Here is a 22,714-nt window from a genome sequence, read left to right as displayed (position 1 = left end):
CAAAGGGAAATATGATTTATAATAAGTATTTATTTTAACATATCTGTTTTATGAAAAGGTAAAATTAGAAACTTATTTCAATACAAATGTTTGATTTTATCAATTTTCAGAGAACCCCTCTGTTTCGGGGTGAATCCCTGTGTTAGTGGGCAAGCATCTGTAGTAACTGTAAACTAACCTTAGGACTGTGTACCTGGGGGAGATGGGCTGTGAGCATAGGGCTACTTCAGTAGCTTGAAAATGTCTGATCAACACATAACTTTGATGTTATGGAATTGTTTTTGTCATTGATGAAGCAATAGTAAGCTGCTTTTTTCCATACTTTTTAACTTCTAAGAACACTTTCTGTTTAAAAATACCCACTTTATATTGTCATGGTTTAGATCATGTCCAAAACGAGGACTTACATAAAACTGGTTTTGCTAAGATGTGTCCTGGAGAATTTTATAAGCATGATACATTTTAGTTTTTGAAGAATTCTAATGATCAATTTTAAATGCGAATGAGCTGTACATATTTCATTAAAAAAAAGTCATATTTTCTGAGTTTCTGAAAAGCTTTAACGGCTACAACAGTCCTGTGCTGTAGTTAATCCTTTTATGTATGGACTGATGGCCATACAAAAGTCACCTTTTGTACTGAATCAGACTGTTGGTCGGTTATTGTGTTTTGAAATAGCCATGGAAGACACTCTGTGTTGTGCTGCTGACAGCTGAAGTAACCCTAGCAGCCTTTAAAACTGCCATCTTGACATTGCTGCTCTCTATTTCCAGGACACGTTAGTTGAAGTCAAGGATATGCCAATGTGGCTTTTGATCAATTTGGACCTAAATTTCAGAGATTCTTTGAGATGACAAGTTGGATAGAGCATAACAAGTAATTGGTGCATTTATTGAATATTTGTGTATTTTGTATTCATACGAATTTTCATTATTATTTGTAAAAAAATATGAATGGCATAACTCAAGGGACAGTAGTATTTTGATCCTTCTACAAAGATAATTAGTTTGGTTTGGTATTCTTGCCTATAACAATGCTCTAAGACCAATGGACTGATTAAAAAAAAATAAGCCTCTTATTAACCTATTGAGGTAACTTTTTTATCCAGTTGTGGAGACTGAAATAATGCTTCACAAAGCCATTGCCTCTCCTGCTGTTTTGTACCACATATGTCTTCGTTTCCTTTTTACAAATTAATTTTTATATTTTGAAATGTATTCAAACCCAGTAATTACTAGTACCATGAAGATACTGACCAGCATTTACTTTAGTTAGCTATGTTTAAGTTAGAGGGGAAAAAAAGAACCATTTTGCAGTGTAGCTGTGTGGGTGTTGGCTATCGCTGCTTGTTTAGATGAACAAGAACTGTGCCTTTTGGCTGTTCAAAGCATTGAGCTGCAATGAACCACATTTACTAGGTCACTATGAAGTAATTGTTTTGGAAATGCAGCCCTTTATTTTGTGGCTTCAGAATTGCCTAGAGGCTGGGATGTAAATTTTCCTGTTTCAACTTACTGAAATATAATAATGAAATAAGAAGTTGTCTGCTTTCCAATATACTGCTGTAATATCTTTTTATTTTGTGAAATTAAAAAGAAAAAATATTTCCATCATAGAAAATCGGGACAATGAAGTACCTGTTTGTAGATTTTGCACAGTTTCCCTTTACGATAGCATGGTTCATGATATTGTTTTTAGTGATATATTGCTCCTTCTTATAAATGTAAAAGAATTTGTTTCTCTGAACATTTTATTTTTGGAAAGTAATACTAACATTGTTTTTAAAATGTACTATTTAGTACTTCATAGCTTACATTTTTGCTAAAAAAATACAATTTAATATATGTATTATATAGTAGTACTATATTTTTGTTGAGTGCAAAAATTGTGAAATTTTTCAAACCTCTCACATATCTGGAGAAATAACATGTGTAGAAAGAGGAAAATATAGGATGAATTCTGACCTGTTAACCTCTAAGAACTGCTTCTTATAAAGTTTTACCCATGCTCATGGCCAGCAAATATGGTAGTGGATAACTGAGAAGCCATTTAAAACTGCGAAAAATGGGTTTAAATGTGATTATATAAAATGTTACTGAAGGTAGTCACATATAGCTAGCAAGTGGTTAGCCCTGACTTTCTTGTGTAGAGTAGTTCTTTATCAATCTTGGTATTATATTGATGAATTGCATTTAAACTGTAGTAGCCTAGTGATTAGAGTTCACTATCTTTTAGTGAGGGATCATACCAAAAAATAGACTTCTAAAGCTAATTTTCAGAAAGAATTATTTTTATTAAGTAACGGATCCTGAAAAGCTAGGAGCTGAATAGTTAGAAATAATATAAGAATTACTATATGAAGTGAAAAAAGAAAGATAAGGATATCTGCAAATAGAAACCCAAACAAAAAATATTTGATTGAATAACTAGCCAAAACCATATAATGTGATAACTTCATAGTATTGTTCTAACACATCCTTAGTTTAGTGCGACTTCAAGAGTCAGAAGGATTAACCAGGAATTACTTTGGTTTATGAATTAGTGTGTGCAGTAATTTAAGCTTGAGAAGTGGGTCTAAATAAGTATTCAGAAATCCTTAATCATTGATATCAACGTGTATGTTTTAACAATATATGAAGAAATAAAACCTTCTTGTTCTTGTTTCAGCATTTCAGGGAACACCTTGACAAACTTTTTGCAAAAGGAATTGGAATGCTGGATATTGCTTTAAATGAAGCTTTCAACATGCTCAATGAAGTAAGTTAATGCTTTTCAGATTTATGTTGCTGACGCTTTTCTTGCTATTTAGAAATTACTCTCAATTTTAAGATAATAAACTAGAATTCACTCAAAAATGTGATGATGATGTTATCTATAGAGCAAGAATTCTATATAATCCGTGTATGGTGAAAGATATAAAGAAATTTACATTTTTATAGGTATACATTTTATATTAATGTATTTTGTGTCTACCTACACATACATGTGTACATTAAATAAAGTTTATTTCAGTAGCTTGTTTAGGTATTAAAAAATACTAGGATAACATGCGGATTTCACAGTTTAGATTGTTTTTTTTTGTTTGGAAGGGCTAACATTTTAGGAATGACAAGAATTTGTATATTCATAAACACTTTGAGAATACTGTTATTAGTTTCATGAAATTGTTTATTGGTTTGACTTCTGGCATAACAATATCTTATATAAAAGAAGTTACTTGAAGACTTTTGTATTTACCTTTGTAATACTCTGTGACAGAGGGAGAAATGTAGAGTTTTGTCTAACTAGCTCAGAGGTATTAATATTATATTAACTATTTATCTGCCAAAACACAAGGCCAACTTTCTGATAACGTTCCTGTGAATAATGTCTATAAACAGGAATGTAGTCCTTAGAAGATGAACATCATGATCATGGAGATAATCTAGTGCAGGGCATCTAGTTTCCCTTCCCAGCTCCACAAATAATCAGTGTAGCATTCTTAGTTATCCAGGAAATTGTCCTTCAAAGGAGATTTTAATTAAAATCTGTCCCACTGCCTTTGCCTGAAATGCTTTTCCTCACAAGGTTCCTCACATCAGTCTTAGTGGTTGTCATGAAGAGGTATTTCAGAGATATTTTTTGTCAATTTGTCATTTCTGACAAAGGTAAAATAAATTGTCGTGCTATGTATCTCAGTAAAGAAAAATTTTAGCAATATTTTGATTCAGCTGACTGTATACTTTCTTGGGAGTGTATAGTGGAAAAAGCAAGAAAACAAAGGAGAAAAGTGAACAGTAATAGTAATGAGAGAGAAGTAGTATGAAGGAATAGAACAATGGAAATAGAATGCACTATCAAGTATTCCTCATGATATTATGAATTAAAACTCTAGGTAGTGTGGTAGGACTAAAACCATTGCTTACAATCTCTGTTAATATCAGTTTAGATGTAGGACTTCTTTAAAGAAGAGCGTTTACTAGTTTTTTAATAACTACAAGCAAATCTCTTCACTGGGTTATCTAAACTAATGAGCAGTGGTAAAATTGTAAACTACTGTATCACAAAGCTACAGCAAAGTTCATTAACAAGATATAGGTATCAAATGCCGTTGTGAGGGACTAAAACACCAAATATGTCAAAGGCTAGAGCAAATACTGAGGGAGAAAATGTGAGGAATTTCAGTTAGCGTCAAGACTGAGGAAAGCAGGAAACAGGTTTAAAAAAAAACAAACACACATTTGTGTCCAAGCGCTAAGAGCCCCAAGATGGAATACTAGCAATCAGTGATCTCTGAGTCCTAAAGAAAACCTAAACCCTTAAAGCATTCCCATTCAAAGATCTGCAATATTAGCTGTAAATTTATTTCAAAATGATGCTACATGTAATCCCCACCTAGCATTTTCTAAAGCAAGAAAATGAAAACTACTGTTTCTGTGGATTCTTTCAGAATGCTCCATTTTGCCCAGAGCTCACTCTCGTAAATAAGTGGCCCAACCCTTCTTTTTTTTTTGCATCTTGTTGCTAACCTTTGAACCGCATTAGTGAGTCAGCAAAAGTGACTAAACACCTTCCAACAGGACCAGTTTCTGTTAAGTGGCTGATGTTACAAGTAAGCAGTGTTAGCCTATTGAAACATTCCCTACAGCTTTCTTTTAAAGTTAATTTAGCAGCTTAGGATATGATTGGAAATTATTTGGTGTTTCCAGAAAAGCTTGTTAAAAAAAAAAAAAAAAAAAAAGAAAATACTTAAAGATTGTGCATGTATTCTTTTTAATAATCAATTAAGAGGTGAGTTGATCTTGATTTAGAATCCCTATGTGTAGTGGAAAAATTATTTTATTTTTTTAGTGAAGAGGGAGGTATTGTCTAGAAAGGCAGAGCAACATCAAATTCCTGCAAGGTAAAGTAAAATCATGTGGCCTTTTAATCATTAGGTAATCTTTCAAATAGATTATGCAAGATCTTCTCTTGCTTTGAGTTTTTCAAATGAGATTACTTAAAGACTTTTAGAAGCTTTTCCAAAGCAACAAAAAAAGGGTGATTGCAATGCAGTTCAAATGCAAGATAGTGACCCAAGACATTGGGTTGAAATGTATAGACTATGTTTTTTAGGTGGGTAGTTTCTTCTACTAAGTGTCTGATAATATTATGATGAGAATGTAGTTCCTCATGTATTTAGGCATTTTAGTTTGTCTACAGGTAGAAATCAATTTTTTCTGACACAGTTATTGTGATGTCAGTCCAGTTGTTGGTAGTTAGTATTGTATAATAATAATGTTAGTGAGGGATACTTTCAGTAAATCTACTATGTGTTCCTTTCCAAGAACTTGAGAGCAAATCAAACTTCATATCCAGGAAAGTAAATATGTGTTTGTGTGTGTGTGTGTATCAGCTTTAATGGTGAAAAGAAATTTATGATGTTTAGTTAGAAACCACCTTTCAAAAATAAAAAAAAATCAATCAATGCCTCATTCATACTACTTGAACCTCTGCAACATATTCAGTGTTTTTCTTCTGAGTGAGCCAAACTGGCCTTCTGACATCCTTCCAGGATAACTGGTTTCCAAGAAATCTATAAACTTTACGTCTATGGGCTTCAAATAACTATTAGTGTGATCTGTAGGTGTGTATTACAGAAAAGCTGAAGTTTAGGGCTGACAATTTAGATGCCCTTATCTTGCTGCTTGATAGTTCGGATCCAGAACTAGTTTGTTTTTATCATTTTCGATTTGACCAATGCCTTGGAGAGTTGACTAGTATACATTAATCAGAAATTAATTCACGTTTCCTCTCTAGTCAAAGTATGGCTCTGAGGCACCATTTTAAAAACTACACCGTACCTCCTTTAAACTGAAATAAATTTCTTTCAGTGTAAAAGTTACAGGGACTTAATTCCTGTCTCACAAATTAAATTTAGTAAAACTCACTATACTACAAATAAGCTTAGTAAGGATTAGTAAAGAAAGCTGGAAAAAACATTTTTATAGTACATTTTTTATTTTTAATAAAGATGCAATTCAGGCATATTCTGACGTAATTTTTCGTCATGTCAAGGAAACAGTTTTGGTTTTCATTTTGCCTAACATTTCCCAGGCCATCTATTTTTCAGTTTATCTAGCCTTAGTAGATCACTTATCCTAAAAATCACATACCTTTAGCATTAATATGCATCCTATCTAACCTCAATTGGATTTTAAGAATACAGACAAACTAGTTGCAACTCATGAATTAACAGATGATAGAATAAAGACTGAGCTATGCCAACTGATGTGTCACATTTACCAGGGTTGTTTTGGAAAGAAATATTTCAGTCACAAATATAACAAGCAAGTTCCTCTTCTCTCCTTTTTTTTTTTTTTTTTTTTTTTTTGTCCTCCTCCTCTGTTCCTTTTCTGCCTCCTTCTGTGTTGTGTTTTGTTTTTTTTTCCTTCAACTGAGTTTATATTTATGAAAATCTTTTAAAGTGTTTCCTTAAATATAGTAATTTCTTTTAGGGAGAAAAAATGTGTTAGTCTGCTGGAAAAATAATATTTAATCTAAAAGAAATAGCAAACTGTCTTTTGATTGAAGGATGTACCTTGACAGTGAGACCTCAAATCAAAATATTCTTCAAGGACTTTGAGAAGTATGCCTGTCTGTATACCGTAGGATCATAGATTAACTAATGGTTCCAATTCCTTTGTATTCATCTTGAAACACAATATTGATCAGTTCTTTTCTGGGCATAAAATCCTAAGATGAAAAAATGAGGATCTTCCTCCACCCACTGCCCACATATTCATGCAGACAGTGTGGAACTAATTCTTTCATGTGGTGCATGCGAAAAATGACAATGGGAAAAGCTGCATGAGGTAAAGAACACTCTAGGTTGGTTGTAGAGGGGTTATTAGGAATCCTGTTATGGGTACTGAATATAGTCTTAGGAAACAGATACACAACAGATATGTCTTTTGATCTGTAAGGTCATGATGGATCATGCTACATGTATGTTCAGATCTATTCAAGGTGGAATATTGACTTTTTCTATTTATACTATAAAAGGGAGTGTAATAGCCTCAAGCATTCTTGCATATATACTTCCAGGATTGACAGCATTAAGAATCTTTTCCTTTATATACAGGTACATCATCAAAGTCTCTAGAAGTTTCTATGAAGCAGCCTAGGCCAGACAAAAAGCTACTTAATGTCTCCTTAAAAGAGCACAGATAACCCTTTCCGCTTAGTCTACAGCATGTGACCTTTATGTGCCAGAAATCTATTCTTGTGAATTATAAGCTATAAGGATGTCTTGTCTACATTTAAAAAAGAAAGGGAGGGAAGGGGAAAAAGAGAAAAGAAAGGGGGGGCATGGTGTAAGGAAAGGAGAAAAAGGGAAAGCTTTGTGTTACACAATCTATTAAGATTCTGGTTGGATTTTAGAATGGTTCAGGGGTTACACTAATTAAATGCAGTTAATTTTGCCTTGCAATTACCTTTCAGTATTTGCCTTGGTTGCTAAGACTTGAAGATGGTTGATACAGATGTCTTTGAAAAGCACGTCTAAAAATCCACTTCCAAATTATTTCCAATCATCAATTTATGCAGTGTTCATTATGCAGTGTAAGAATATAGAAGTGTTTGGTACAGTAGTTAGGCACCTACTATGTCATGTGACAAGTGCAATTATCTCTTTTGGTGACAAATGCGATCTTTGCAGTGATTACCTTTAAAAAAAATCATAGCCAATTAAATAAAATTCTGTGACATTTCAAAGACTGTTAATCACAACCAAATGCTGTAAATGTCAGGATGCATTGAAATTTTTGCTGCTAAATGATGAATCACTGAGTTAATTGTAGTTCATCATAAGGCCCTTGTCATTGTTATTATTATGGAAAACACTTTCATCACTCTAGCTATTCAATAAAATTAAAGTTTTTGACAAATATGAGAAGATATTACTCATGGAAGCATTTAAATTTAATTTCATTCTTTAAAATACGTGAACAGATAACTACATAGAATAATGCAGATGCATACAGAGTGATGTTTTAAAATAAATATATGAAGGCAATCCCCCTTTGTTAACTTTTCTTTTAATATACCTTGTGTCCTTCAAAATATGTTATCCATACAAAGAATATATCCCTTGACAAAGTAAATTAATCTTTATGAGAAAATATTTTTTCTAAGGTCTTAGTAATGAAGGAATCCCACTTCAGTAATTCTGATTCTGGACTGGAAACACTAATGACTGAACAATTTTAAGGGTAGACTGCTGTGCAGGTATCACAGGTAGGAATTTGCACACAGGCAGTGACCAGAATATAGCTAATTCTGTAAACCCACATTAGGTTCCCTTTAAGTAACAGGTTTCTAGCGCTGTTCACTGATGCTCCTGATTAATCAAAGTGAAAACTGATCTGGAGGAGGGCTGCAGATAATATAAATGATTTTTGCATTATATTTCTGGATGTGACTACTCAGATATGGAAATGTGAAAGCATAAGAAAAGAGGACAGAGGACTTCTGGAACCCACCATCCATTCCCTTTCCTACTGCAGGCACGTCTACAGAGATGATGTTTTTAGAAGTTAAGACCCTTTCCCAGAAAAAATGTGTTTTAGAGTTTTGGAAGGAACAGCAAAAAAAAAATTAAGGATGAGTAGGCTGCAGAAATCTTAGACAGAGCAATTGCTAGCCCAAATCAAACTAGAATGCTAAGAATAAGTTGTGGTGAATCCAGAAGCAGTAAGAGTCCCTGCAAGGTAATCAGCCTTTAAATACTACTTCTCAAATGGGACCACTCTTTTTTTGGGCACTATTCATCACAGATAGGCTGGTGAGTGGGACAAAATAATTATTGCTTGGCTTTCTCAGCAACAAGGGAAAGGTGGTAGGATGAAGACCTTGTCTGACCTCAATGTTGGTAATGTACTTGAAAACTACACGGGAAGAAATCAAAAACGGATTGTTCATTCATTAGCATGTACTCAATGCTAGCCCAATCTATAAAGACTTGTGTGTAATGCCCCACTTTATTGATCTTTTCACATATTTTTTTAGTGTTTGTACAGAGTTATGATAGATCAAATAATTTTATGACTTTGTATTTTTTTTCCAAAAGACAGACATTTTGCCTAAGTTCCTTGAATATTTTAAATATTATGCAAATAGGAAGGTATTCTGCAATAAGAGCAAATGGAGACACATGGATTCAAAATTAAGGCACCAACTCCAGAATCCAGAGATCAAACCTTGCGTTATGAATCAGTCCAATTTACTTGTTCTTTGACCAGGAGAAAATCCTGCTTGTGTAGCAACGAAACTGTCTTTGCTTACTCCAAAGGGTATGCTAATTGCTGTCTAAGTACCTGTGCTCAAGTACTGCTGTTCAGCAGCTTGAATTAATTACATGTATTTATTTCAAGTAATAGGAGAATCTTAGAATATATAAATATGAGCTTGGTTCTCCCAGATAAACATTTTATGAAAAATAACATATGCAATGTAATCCTGAGCAAATATGAATGCTATATGAGTAGTCACATGTCTCTCAGTAAGCGGTCTATCTTCTGTACTTCACAGTAAAATTATCAATCATTCATTTTTTTCATGTAGCTTGTTCTTTTAAAATTATACTTAAAGCAAACCCAATGTAGATGCATCGGTATATACCTCCTATCTAAAATGGCAATACACTTTTAATTTGGGGAAGTGCTATATTTATGTGTCTTGTGTTTCAAGCAGATAAAATGGGGATATATAATGAAGTCTGATTCTGTTACACAATTGAAGCTACAATTCAATAAGAACATGATATGTATGATAAAATGTTTTCAACCTGAGACTTTCATTTACTTTTAAGCATGCTAGAGGTTTGACCAGATCATGTTTATCCAGTGCAATCCTATCTATCTTAATCTAACAGGAATGTACTGTAACTGAATGATTGTTTTCTTTCACAGTTCAATCACACAGGACAAGGAAGTATTTGCAGCCAAGCCATTATGTTGATTACTGATGGAGCTGTGGATACATATGATACAATATTTGCAAAATATAATTGGCCAGACAGGAAAGTAAGTATGTTATCACCTTTATTTGATGGAAAACCCAAAGCTTCATATCCAATATATAGTGTATGCCTATCAAAAAGTCAGTAACAATCTTTCTAATGATCTAAAAATGATTTTGGATAACTAGATGTTTCATGAATGACAAAAATTATGCTTATGTGGTATTGCTCGAGGATAGAGATGGCCTTTTACTGTAGTAATGAACGTAGGATAATAAGATAGTAAGGAAATATTTCCCTCCAGGGCACATATTGACTGTTATATAACGCTTCCCTTGTGAGACATCATTAATCATGAAAAAAACTTTTTTCTTCACAAATACTCATTAATAATTCAATGCTTTTTTAATGCTAAAGAAGGGTGTGTGCTGTGGGCAGTGAACAGTTTGCTATTACTGGAGAACAAGCAGATGTAGTACTCGGTATTTTTTATTTCTTTATTTGGCACAGGGAGGGGTAGACTTGGCAATTAGTGAGATTTTATTAAAATAAATTTGATTCTATTGAACTGTAGAAGGAAATTTACCCAAATTTAAATCACCTTGTTATATAACACATAGAGTTTTCTACAGTAGTAAAGAAATGCCTTGAGTTGTTCTGATGAAAAAGCTCAATTAGGTCTCATGTTTGGATGTGAAATAATTTCCTTCTACGCTTTTCTGCTAAAGCAAGTTTTGGGACTATTTTAGGAAGTTTTTGTAGTTTGAGATACCTGCCATGGTATATGCCTGTGGAAGCAACAACCTCACTCTTTGAAGTGCAGTTTGAGCAAGAAATTGATTAATATGAGGGTGCTGTGTGGGGTTTCAGTATTCTGTGGAAAAGAGGAGGAGTAGTTCTGATTTGTAGTTTTTGTAATTTTATAAATGAAAGAAATGTGACATTTGTTTTATGTTCTCCCTTTTCTTGTTTGCTTGAACTAAACCCTATTAGCAATCAGTGAGCAAGAGAAGATGAGAAATTGGAGATTTTTTTTTTACTGAACTTCTGAAAATGTTATGTCAATTACTGTCATTTTGTGTAGTAAAAATGACATACAACTATTCTACTTTTTGTTGGTTGTTTTTTATTCAGAGAATGTAAAGTGCAGTCTGAAGATCTATTTTTCTCTTCAGATACCTTGCTCACTCCTTTCACATAACTTCATTCTCTAAAAGAAGAAAGTTCATACTTTTCATGATTTTACTGGGTTGTGCCAGGAAGAATTAAAAGAATGCAAGGATGCATTGGCATTTGCACATATTCTGGGGAGATCTGTAATATTTTTGTGTGAATTAGCTTTTGTGTGGTGGAAGGTATGAGGAAGTTCAGTATTTAATTAATGCAGTAAGATGTAGATCTAGATATTATGAAATAAGTTCCATTGGATGTCAGCATTTGTCCGTTTTTGTTTGTTGTATTTCATTGGGTCACATCTCAATTGTCAATCTCAATATTGCTGAAGCAGAAGAGAAATATTTGTTTCTACTCTGTGACATACAAGAAGTATCTCCTTGAAGCGTGGTTATCAACTGTTTACAGGTTGGAGGAGAATATGTGGCCTTTGATCTGTCTCCCTACTTTTCTTCAGTGCTTTTCAGTGAGAATGTTGTTATTTACGTGAAAATACCTCATGTCTTTTCTTATTCTCTATTTACTGTTGAAGATAGTTGATTCTTCAGGAGTAAAGCTTTTACTGATTTTTCTGTTGATTAATTAGCCATTTGGAAAGTTAGGGCTTTACAAAATGTATTTGTCTATTAAAATTACTGAATAATTCTGGAAACAGTAACGTATTTGAACTTTAGCTTGTTTTTCAGATCTTTAAATATTCAAAATGGAATCTTTTTTTATCGGACAGGTCATATGTTGTGATTTTCTTCCTAAGTAAATGAGTGTAACTCCTTAATATTATATGGCTTAAGTCTTTTATCAGCTGGCTGTGCTCATATAAATGGATGGTGGTAATATAGTCTAAAGAGATCTCTTAAATTTTCTGTGTATTCACACTTATTTCTGAAAGTTTTCTGAGAGAAACAAGAAAACTATAACTTGATCATGAAATTATTATTTTATTAGCTGCTTCTCCAAATAAAAAATGTTTATAAACAGGGTTTTTTGGTTTTGTTTTTTTTTTGCTTTTTGTTTGTTGCTTTTTTTTAATTCCTAGATGTTTACATATACTTTTATCCCTATATAGGTGACCTGAGAATTGTGAATTTCAGCTATAGGCTTCAATATTTACGCTTCATATTTAGTCATTTAAATCTTGTAATTGTTCAAGATTTCCATGACAGATGATGTATGAAGAATTTTCATTAAGCAATATATTAAAAAAATAAATTTAAATTAAATAGAGGATACAAGGAATCTGACTGAATCTACATTATCTTTGGAATTTCAATTAGTATTTTGGGCACCTTCCCCCTCCCACTAATTTTACCTTCTTTCCAGTTTTGGTATGATTGAGTGACTTTGTAGGCTGGCATTAGCTCTCTTTTATGAAAACATAGCTCATTTTGTTCCACTGGAAAGGAGGTTTAAAAGGTTTTTTTTTAAAAAAAAAAAAAAAAAAAAAAAAGTCTTGTGGCCAGTTTTCCTCTTATTCAATGGCTTACTATCTGATTTAAGTTGTTAAGTCTCCAAATGTTCCATGAGAAAATTTTGCTTTCTCTGGCAAATACTGTTGCCTAAGGAGATTTACAGAATCTCTCCAAAGGACGTGCCTCTCATGTCTTGTATTTTCTTATAATATGAAGTTAGTTCCTCTCTTAAGAATGGGAAGACACTATTGGGAAACTCTATCATATGAAATCAGTAAGGAAAGAATTCTCTGAAACAGTCAGCTGAGTATTTTCACAAAGCTATGTGCTATGTATCTTTCATGTGCAAATCAACATCTATATCTGAGATAACAATTCTTAGCACAGCTGTTGTAATAAGCAGCAGGACAGGTTTCTTTTGGGGTATGCTTCAACAAAGGCCTAGCATGAAGAATCTTCTTGTTTAGCAAGGACATGTTTTTTAGGGAGTAGCTTTTACTTACGATGCTATATTCCACCCAACTCTTATAAAATATTGAACATATTATACAGTCTTCTAAATTGTATATCAGAAAAGATGTAGGGAAAAAAAATCAAATCAGTTGGTCCTCTTTTCAGGCTGAAATGTTTCAGTATGAAAAATGTAAGAGTGTTCCATATGTATACTTTTAAACATTAGAGTTTTCAATGTGTTTTGTTGGATTTGTTGTTCTAGAAAGGAAGCATTATTGAAAATGCAATATCCTATGCATTTGCAATGTCAATGTGCCTAAAAATTATGCATGCGGGTGACTTCAGGATCCCCTTCTTTTGCATTAAACCATCTTTATTCTCTCCAAAGACATTTTTTATATCTATAAATCACATCTTTGAACTGCTTATTAGGTTTTTTCTCACCTTTTTTTGTTTTATATTCAGCTATACGTTGCCTTGTCATCTATCTTATCATTTATGTTTTTCCTGTCATTTTGATACTCTGGTGGATGGTGATGGACAAACCAATAAGTCTAATTGAGTTAAGTTAAGTTTCTGTTTACTTCAATTACCCTGTCATCAAAGTACCTATTTGAGTTATGTTTTATCTAATGTTAGATAATATTAAATATGTCATCATTAGTTGCAGCAGAAACATTTTCTTTTCTTATAGAAAGGAACAAATTCTTCATATAACTGAAGGCTTTGCCAGTTTGTCGGTAATAATCTCTAAAGATGGAGAGTGAAAACTTACTGTCACCATGTAAATAACAATTCGCATTTTCTTTTTTCCAAGGCATGTATATCTTTGCAAAATATAGTCTTTTTTTTTTAAAGATACTATGTAAACAGAGATACAAGCAGTTTATTACATATCATTGCAGACATAATTCTGCCTGAAAACTGATTAAAAAGCTGCTTTTCTCTGATTATGTATTAAATAGAAATTGTGTTGCAATAATTTTGAAGTGGAATAGCATGGCTCCAGTTAAATCCCTAAAGTAACTTAATTTAAGTAACTAAGTTTTTCTGGGGGGCATCAACATGATTTTCTGTATGAGTTAGAGAATTATAACTATCAAAAGACTATTTAAAATTATCTTCTGTACTGTTTCATTAAAAGAAGAAACACTTTCATTTTACTGTTTATTTTATGAGTCCCTATTTCCCTCACCAAAAATACCCTTTCCCCATGTTTTCTTAATATCTTCTGCTACTTAAAATGTAAATCTAGTAGATGCTATTTTTATAATACACCATGTTTTATTTGTATGTCTGAGGCTTTAAGTTGTTAATGTCTATTTCTTTTTTTATGAGTCTGTACATACAATCTTGCACCATAAGGATCTAGATTCTTATGCATTATAAATGAATTTATGCTATCTACATATATTTCTTATTCATGAAGCTTGCATTCAGTATTTCCAAATTTCTGCAATTCATTCATGGCAACTCTGCCACATGAAGTACCAAAAAGAGAACAATTAAATCTGCAAGAGTAAATCTGTCTGCGCTGTCATATAAAAGCCTAGGGTTTCCACATGTAGCAGAAAAAAGTATTTAAGAAGAATAGTATCACGGAAGTGTTTGTTTACAATTACAACTATAATATAGTTGCAATACTTTTTTTTGTTGTTGCTTTTAAGGTGTCGTACCTCAGGAGAAAGCCTTGAAGTCTCAAAATATCTTGTTGATGTCAGTAGATCACAGACAGACGTGCTTTTACTGCATATTATTGCTTCTACTATTATATCCATATTCACTGTTAGAAACCAAGCAAAATACTGTACTTTTATATTTCACTGGGTACCTTATTTGAATTTAAAAGCATGACAGCATATTGTTGTTGTGGGGCAGGGGGCGCAGACAAATCAACGTGACTACAGAGAAAGATATCCCTTCAGGTCTGCCTCCAGAAAATAGTGCTGTTAATTGTCTCTTCCTAGATAACATAATCCTGCTTCCTCTCTATTGGAAAAGTCCAGGAAGTAACTCATGAAAAATTCCTGGAAGGTTAACCTTTTAAATGTTGCTGAAATGCTATAGCACATTTAAAAATGAAATTACAATGAGATCAGAGATATTATCAGAGCTTCAAGCCCTGTCATGCTCTCTATTGAAAGCCATTTTAGTCATTAATTGAGAGTTAATAAACTTGGAACAGAAGGTATCTACTTAAATAATATTAAACATATTTTGACATTTTAAATATAACAAGACTGTTCTCAGCATGTTGTGACATCGCAAAGGAAAATAATATAGTAAAACCCTTTGTAAAAATGCACGAGGAAACACTTTAAAACTCTAGTGATTCACCATGAGGTCTCATCATCCTTTTTCTCCATGGGCTAAAATTTCTAAGTGCCTGCATATTTTGCAGCAACAGTCTTTTTCTCTCATCCTTTTCCCAATTGTTTTTACGTGCCTATCAAGTTCTATACTTCTATAAAGCTCGTCATTGCTTTGGAGAGGCCCCAAAGCATTTCTTCTGTGTCTGTGATTCAGGGCAGAGTCTAAACTTCCATTGAGATCAAGGGGAAATAGGTACATAATTCAAGTATATAAGCAAATATTTTGTGAAATTTCAGTTTGGATACAGTTGTCTAGTATTCCTTTTTTTATATGGGTTGGTGAAGCACTCACAAGTGGTCAAGGAAGGTGGCAGCTTTGTGAGCTGTTTTGACTTGCAGCATCCAGAAATGGATGTTCTGTTCCCTTAGCCTGAGAGCTCTTCACTTGGTGATACTGTACCACATGCAAGATCTGGAAAAGAAAGCTAAAGAATTATGGAATCAGTTAAACTATATCCTTCCCTTTGGGTTTGTCCTGTGATACTGAAAAACATTTGCTTTTATAATTATTTGAAATAGCTATATGCTATGGTAGATATATGCAAGACCAGAAGTAATAATTCCTCGCTATTTAGTAAAGTTAAATGGAAACCAAAATCCCACCTAAAATTTCCTAATTTTCTAGAATCAAATCCAGCAAGACAGGCCAGAAGTCTCTCCTGAATTTTCTCTGTTGATAAGAAGGAAGGATGAACGTCCTTTAGAATTCATGCTTGCTCTTCTTTTTTCTTTTCTTTTAAATCTGAGTTAAAAGTACCCCCACATGCAATTACTTTATTTATTATTCTGCAGCCTTTCACTTAATGGGCAAGTAAAAGGGAATAGAACTTCATCTGTCTGTCTCCTATTATTCTGAGGGCTCTGAGTAGAGTTGATTTTGTATGGGAGCAAAATATTTTCTTTCTGCTTATGAACAATTACAACAAGGCAGAGATTTAAGATGTTTTTTGTCAGTGCTAAGACTTCAAGTGGGGTGAATATAAAGAATAACTGCAATAACATCTTTATTCCTACTGCTAAATGATTATGATGCAGAAAGCTCTAAGAGCAAATGCTGCCTATGTCTGAACAGAAATGTTGAAATTACAAGATAAATAGCTCCTTGACTTTTAGGTATTTATACCTGCTTTTGCATCTGCTTTCTATGAAAAATTCCACAGTCTGGAATGTCTCTGAGTTTATGTACAATACTTAAAATTATAATTGAATTCAGAGATTAACAGCTCAAAATTCTCTGGATTTAGTTTTGATTTCACATTAATAGTATACTATATTTGCAGACAACAATAAGCAGTTGATAACTCCTTAGCTATGTGGGATGTCAATGCATACTTTTATACGATCGATATTTATGGTACATTTAGGAGTTAATGGCATTATGCTTTCTTAAATACTTAAGAAAATGCTTGGTCGTTACTGGTGACTACTGGTCACTTGGTCACAAAGACCTTTATTCAATTGACTCATTTATATTAGAGATCTGTGAAAAAAATATTTAACTTTAATTCTGCCTTTTACTTTTTTTACTAAAAATATACCTAGTGAGTTTGAAGACTACCAACAATCTATTGACTTAAACTGCTGTATATGAAATTAAAATCTGAGCTTTAGCTATATGTAAAATTCCCCAAACATTTAGATTCTGCCATAGGACAGGAAAGAATGCTTTCCTTGTATTCCTTTAACAAAGGAAGATGAAAACATGACGTATGATATATTTTCATTTCCTTTGTCTGAAAACTATCCTAAAGAAATCAAGCGGATGCTGTGAAAACAAGCTACAAGAAAATGGGTACCTGTGTTGTGGCATTACATTGGTGACAAATAATCTTTTTCTGCATGTCAGATATTCATGAGGCTACAAAATTTTCTGCAGATTTTTAACTAAGTTTCTGTATCTTAGGAACCTGCTGATGTTGGCAACATGAAACATTAGTACAGAAAATTATGTGTCTCATGTACAGTGTTGTCTGGATGCTATTAAATTGATTACTTTTTTTAAGAAGACTGAAGTACTTTAAAGGCAGATGTTATTACTGCTACACAAACCCTATTTCTGGTTATCTCAAGAACAAAAGAAGGTCTGGTCACTTTATAGACCTTTCAAGCTATGGCAAACATATTAATTAGCTATTTTTTTAGCCATCCTTGCAGTATGATGAAAGATGGGGTATGAGATCAAACAGAAGTTCTTGATTTGGGGCTAAAGGGAAACAACAACTCACAGAAATGCTGTAGTCCTAGTTTTCTGCCCTATCTGCAGTTTCCTGGAGATGTGTGTGTGTGTGTTAAAAAATATTTGCTTCTGCATTATTACTTTTCCCTTTTTAATGAATTCGCCACTAGTATTTCTACCTGCATTCTTTAATATGATGCTCTCTGTTTACTTTACTACAATGAAACTTTTTCTGCAGTGCTAAAAACCAAAAGTGGGGAGAAATCTTTTGTGAAGATAAGGGTAATTGAATCTTATCCTCATGGTATATGTGGATTGCCAGAGGAAGGATTACTGCCTCTCGTATACAGAGTTACATGGTTAGCTAAAATCATATAGCGGTTAATGCTTTCTGAATGTTTCAAGAATTTTAGTTGGATTGATCATTTATACACAATGTAAATGTATCCAAAGTGCTATTACTCTGTTAATGTTTGTGATGTGATCAGAAATAGATACAATAGAAATAGATAGAATTGAAAAGTAAATTAACTATGAGTCACACAGAGTACCTTATAAAACAATGGGCAATCAAAATGGAGAATAATCCACAACCTGAAATAGCTTTTCCAAAGTACTTTTTAGGAACTCATGAGTTCATCAATAACACAAAAATCATTACTTTTGCATGTAAAAAAGTAGTTTATTTTTATGTAGTGTATGTAGACATAAAGACTTCCAAAATTTAAGATAAAATGTGTACATAAAATGTGCCTAGATGGCTACAAGTAATCACTGTTTGCACCTGGCATAAACTCACTATCATTGAAATATGTGTCTGAAAGCCAGTATTAACGATAGACCAAAGTATTGTAGGTAAATATCATAAGAACAACACTATTTTTTATGGATTCTGTTTACTGATGCACAAAATGAATATAATAAAACCTGACCTGATATTTGAGGTGCTGTAAGGTCTTAATTTAAAAAATATATATATATATTTGTGAAATTATTGTGCCAGAAGCAAGACAGTTAAAGTAGGCATAGTAATTGCACAGATATGTCCATTTCATTCTGCAGACTATGTCTGTACTTGTGGTAGCATTTTTTGTGAAGAATTATGTCATCCACTTAAGGAAATAGTGAGATCATGTATTTCTTGAAATTCTTCAACAGCATGATAAAAATTGTGTTTTAGTTTGTGTGGTTTAAACTGAACAATACTGCAATTGCACTAAAAGCTAGGATACAGTTCATAGTCTGCCTGTTTTTAATTACTTCTTTATAATGTGTGCATCTTCTTAAACATGACAGGCAGAAAAGAGATGTTGAAGGCTGTCAGAGCTGTTTTATTTTAGATGAGTCTCTACAGTCCTTGTAAAATACCAAGAATGAGTATTTTTAATTGTGAGTAATCTACCAACAAAAAGGTGTCCATAGCTACATATACGAAACCCTTCTGGTTGCATTTGAGAATAAAGAGATAACACAGTATTCCAATAAATTAATTTAGTTTAATAATATATTTTTTAAAGTACAGATAGTAAAAAACCTTGAAAATTATGTTGAACTAAATGTCTTCCTATAATTAACTGTTTAGAAGTTTGGCTCTTGGAAGCAGCTGAAATTATCTGAATCTGTATTAAAGGTTACATTACAGAGGAGAGCACTGATGAAAAATTAGTTGTTGAAAGAGAGGAGACTAGGGTTATGCTCAGTCATCTATGCTTCCTTCATCTATAGTCTGAAATAAGAAGAATATAAAAGATCTACAAACCTGCTTGCTTTATAGGTGCTTTCTGTTCTGTTCTGTGAAAACTTTTCACTGGTTTTAGAGACGGGAAAGAGTGGAAACATCATATGTATTTTGGAGTAGGTTTTAAAAAGCTGTCCTTATGATGTTTTAGGCCCCTGTTATAACATTTAGAATGCACTGCAAAAAAAGTTCAATTTCCCAGTTATTATTTTTTTTCTAATGCAAGATTAATCTTGAACCAAACAATGTTATGTAGTGGACAAGCATTAACAGGATTAAAGACATTTTTATGACTAACAAGAATGTTCACAGTTACATGCAGTAATATAAGTTGAGGAGACAGTGAGATGGTGAGGCTTAAAAAGGAACGTGGGTTATTGCATCTTTTCCTAACCAAGAGGTGGGATTCATCGCTAGTCCGATGAGGTATGACAATTCCAGTAGCCCGTAAGTACCCTGGAAAACTTTAGACTGGCACAAAGAATAACTGTTTTCAGACATTTTCATCTGAGTACTGAACTTTATTTCTAACTAGTTTGTATGATCCATTCTTAGTTCATTCCTGTATCACTTTTCCTTTAATGACATCTTCATATACTTCTATTTTATATAACTCTGACTGAATTAAAATAAGCCATAGTGTGTTGTATTGTTACATACTGAGGCTTTAATTTAACTTCTGTTGGATATTTACATTAAGTTGAGAGGGTTGGTAAATTGCATGTTTAAATATCAAATCTCAAGAGATGTTTGGAAAGGGAATGTTACAAAGGGAGGAAGTTAAATGTTTGGTATAGTGTTCTCTTGCTTGGCATCCCATTACATATAGTAAATGGTATTTCTTGCTCATTTTGCTCAGAGAGGTCAAATACTTCTGGTTTGGAAGTATAACAGACATTGTTTATACAAAATTATTATTCATATATACCATTTTCCCAGAGTACCTCTGTTATCCTTCGTGGTGTCTGGCTACAGAACAATCCCGCAATACATGCACATATATCAAGACAGTACAGGAGATTCATTACATGCAAGGGATCATATATGTGTAGTTTAGTATTCATTTCAGCAAAGCGCTTACATGTGTGAGTTATTACATCTCTGCTAACCAAAGCAGTGGGTTCAGGCATACATTAAAGTGCTTTACTGAATTAGGAACTAAACAAGTTATCCAAACAATCCCATCTTTAGAACTCTGTTGTGGGTCTGCTGATTCTTTCTGAGTGGTTGAATCTTAAGCTCTGTTAGTGGTTCTGCATTTTATAGAATACCCATTTAGAGTGCACTCTTTGTTTATCTCACTATATTTATACCTACTTTTTCTAAACTGCCATAATGGCATTAACTACATTCTGAGACTTGAAAAACATGGCAGTTTCTGTGGACTTAACTTTTGTACTCTGTTCCCATGTGCAGACATCTGCTGCAAAACTGATAAAAACCTGTTCTTCTCTATGAGGTTCTAAATGCCATCATCTTATAATCCTCTCTACAACCCTCACCATAATTGTCTCTGTGCAAAACTGACAGAATGAGATTTGCACGTCTAAATAAATGTTCTGGTTCTGTGGGATAACACTTGTGCACTGACTTCTGTTAAGATTTAAGCTCAGTCACAGAGGTTTCCCCTTACCAGTTCTTGAAACCTTTTTGCTGGGTTTTAACATTGAAGCTGAGCTTAGTGCATTGTTAGAAAACACAAGTTCTTATTCTGCCATCTTACGTCATTAGACATTCATACCTTGAAACAAACATGTAGGATTTTGAATCATCCGGGACTCGTTATTGAAGAAGGCTTTAAAATCCATTGTCGCATTAAAGTGTATATTCCACTGTCTGCTGTTCAGCAAGTCATTATGAAAATAAAGCAGCTATAAATACTTATAAAACATTTTGAAATTTATGTTATATTGAGGCTGATAAAATAGAACACCCACAGGGCCTATGACACTTGGGACATGCCTTTTTTGAGGAAGAGATCTCAGAAGCATACCTTTGTTTAACCAAATAATTTTGTTTATTTTTATGCATGTATATGGAGGGAGATAGTGAGAGAGAGGGAGAGAAGTCTACTGAGTACAAAATAGGAATTAGTTTTTTTAATTCTAGCTTTTCTGGACAATTCAAGAGCGAAGGCACTTAGGGTTTTGTTTTGTGAAAATTGTGTGTCACAAGTTGTACAGTCAACTTCCGTATCTTTTACACTTCGATAGGATCTGGAAATATTCAGGAGCTTCAGGTAACATTTTTATGTTCTCTTCACCTATTTTAAAAATAAATAGAAACAGGTTATCCTTACTTGAGGAAAACCATTGCCACAGACACCCTGAGAAAGGTGACTGCTCTCTGTTGTCAAGAAGCCTAAAGGAACATTTGGAAGTCTGCATGAGTAGAGACAACAGACATATCTGCTAGGCAAACTCCTGGGCATCCCTTTTGGTAAGAACAAAATATGATGGAACTGTGAAATACAGTAGTTACTTCAAGAATTTCCTACACTATGGTTCTGTTCTTCAGCCTCTGATGAAGGAGAATTTTTCAGTTTTTAACAATGTCCAAGGTAGTATCAGTTATGGTCTGTCTGTGGGTTTTTACTGATTTAATCATGCAAGATATTATTAAACCCATGAAGAATGTTTCCTAATTATAAAGACAAAAACATAGAATAATCCTGGTTTTTCAATTAATCATTTATATTTCAGTCACTTTGGATCAGTCTAAATCTTTAACTCTTACTAAACAAATATACATTTTCAATTAATAAACTGAAATATATATTCAGGATTTCAGGTAGAAAGCTGTGAGCAGGTTTTCAACTCCTTTTCTTTTAAACTTTTTCTTCCCCAAATAATAAACAAACTAATGCAAAAAAGGAATAGGTGCAACGTATTGCAAATTATGGGAGACCACCTGAAAGTGAACTTCAGTTATTTTCTAGATCTATCTGCCTAGAAGACTTTCCAAGAGTAAAAAACCATGCCCAAAATTACAAGGAAAACTGATAATGGAAAGAATAGTAGAGGGAAGTAATTAAAAGGAAGCAAATTAGATGGGAATCAAAAGGGGATACCTCAGACTGTCTTAGCAGATTTCTTTCCTTCTGGGAAAAAGTTTTCTGTGGTATTACATGAAAGGCTGCTACAGAGAGCAGTGAATTACCAATATACATAAGCCTGGAGGAAAGGTGTTGCCAAGCTGTGGACTGGTGTTGCCACTGAACATTGATTTCCAACAAACTGACTATAAAATTTGGGGCTGCAGCTAACCTTTCTTTCCAGTGCACTTTATGCTCCAAGATACATGAAGTACCCATCATATAATCCTACATTATAAGTTAGCTGCAACATGTCACTTGTTCAAGATTCCCATCTGCCCCCTTTCCTCAGATTTTGCAGTACCTACAAACATCTGCCA

The 22,714-nt window shown here is 33.3% G+C and overlaps 1 protein-coding gene across 5 annotated transcripts in view; it reads left to right on the top strand.

The window, feature by feature from the left end:
• Positions 1–22,714, top strand: part of CACNA2D3 (calcium voltage-gated channel auxiliary subunit alpha2delta 3) — a 468,281-nt gene that overhangs the window by 226,472 nt on the left and 219,095 nt on the right. For all 5 annotated transcript variants that reach the window (XR_008747525.1, XR_008747527.1, XR_008747526.1 and 2 more), the window contains 2 exons: positions 2,668–2,757; positions 9,930–10,043. Coding sequence is in view for 2 of the 5 variants with exons in the window: in XM_055806468.1 (XP_055662443.1) it covers positions 2,668–2,757; positions 9,930–10,043 (204 nt within the window). In the remaining 3 variants the exon portion in view is untranslated. The remainder of the gene's footprint in view (positions 1–2,667; positions 2,758–9,929; positions 10,044–22,714) is intronic.

Source organism: Falco peregrinus, chromosome 5 (assembly GCF_023634155.1).
Source record: "Falco peregrinus isolate bFalPer1 chromosome 5, bFalPer1.pri, whole genome shotgun sequence".
NCBI lineage: Eukaryota > Metazoa > Chordata > Aves > Falconiformes > Falconidae > Falco > Falco peregrinus.
This window is presented reverse-complemented; position numbering and strand designations above follow the sequence as displayed.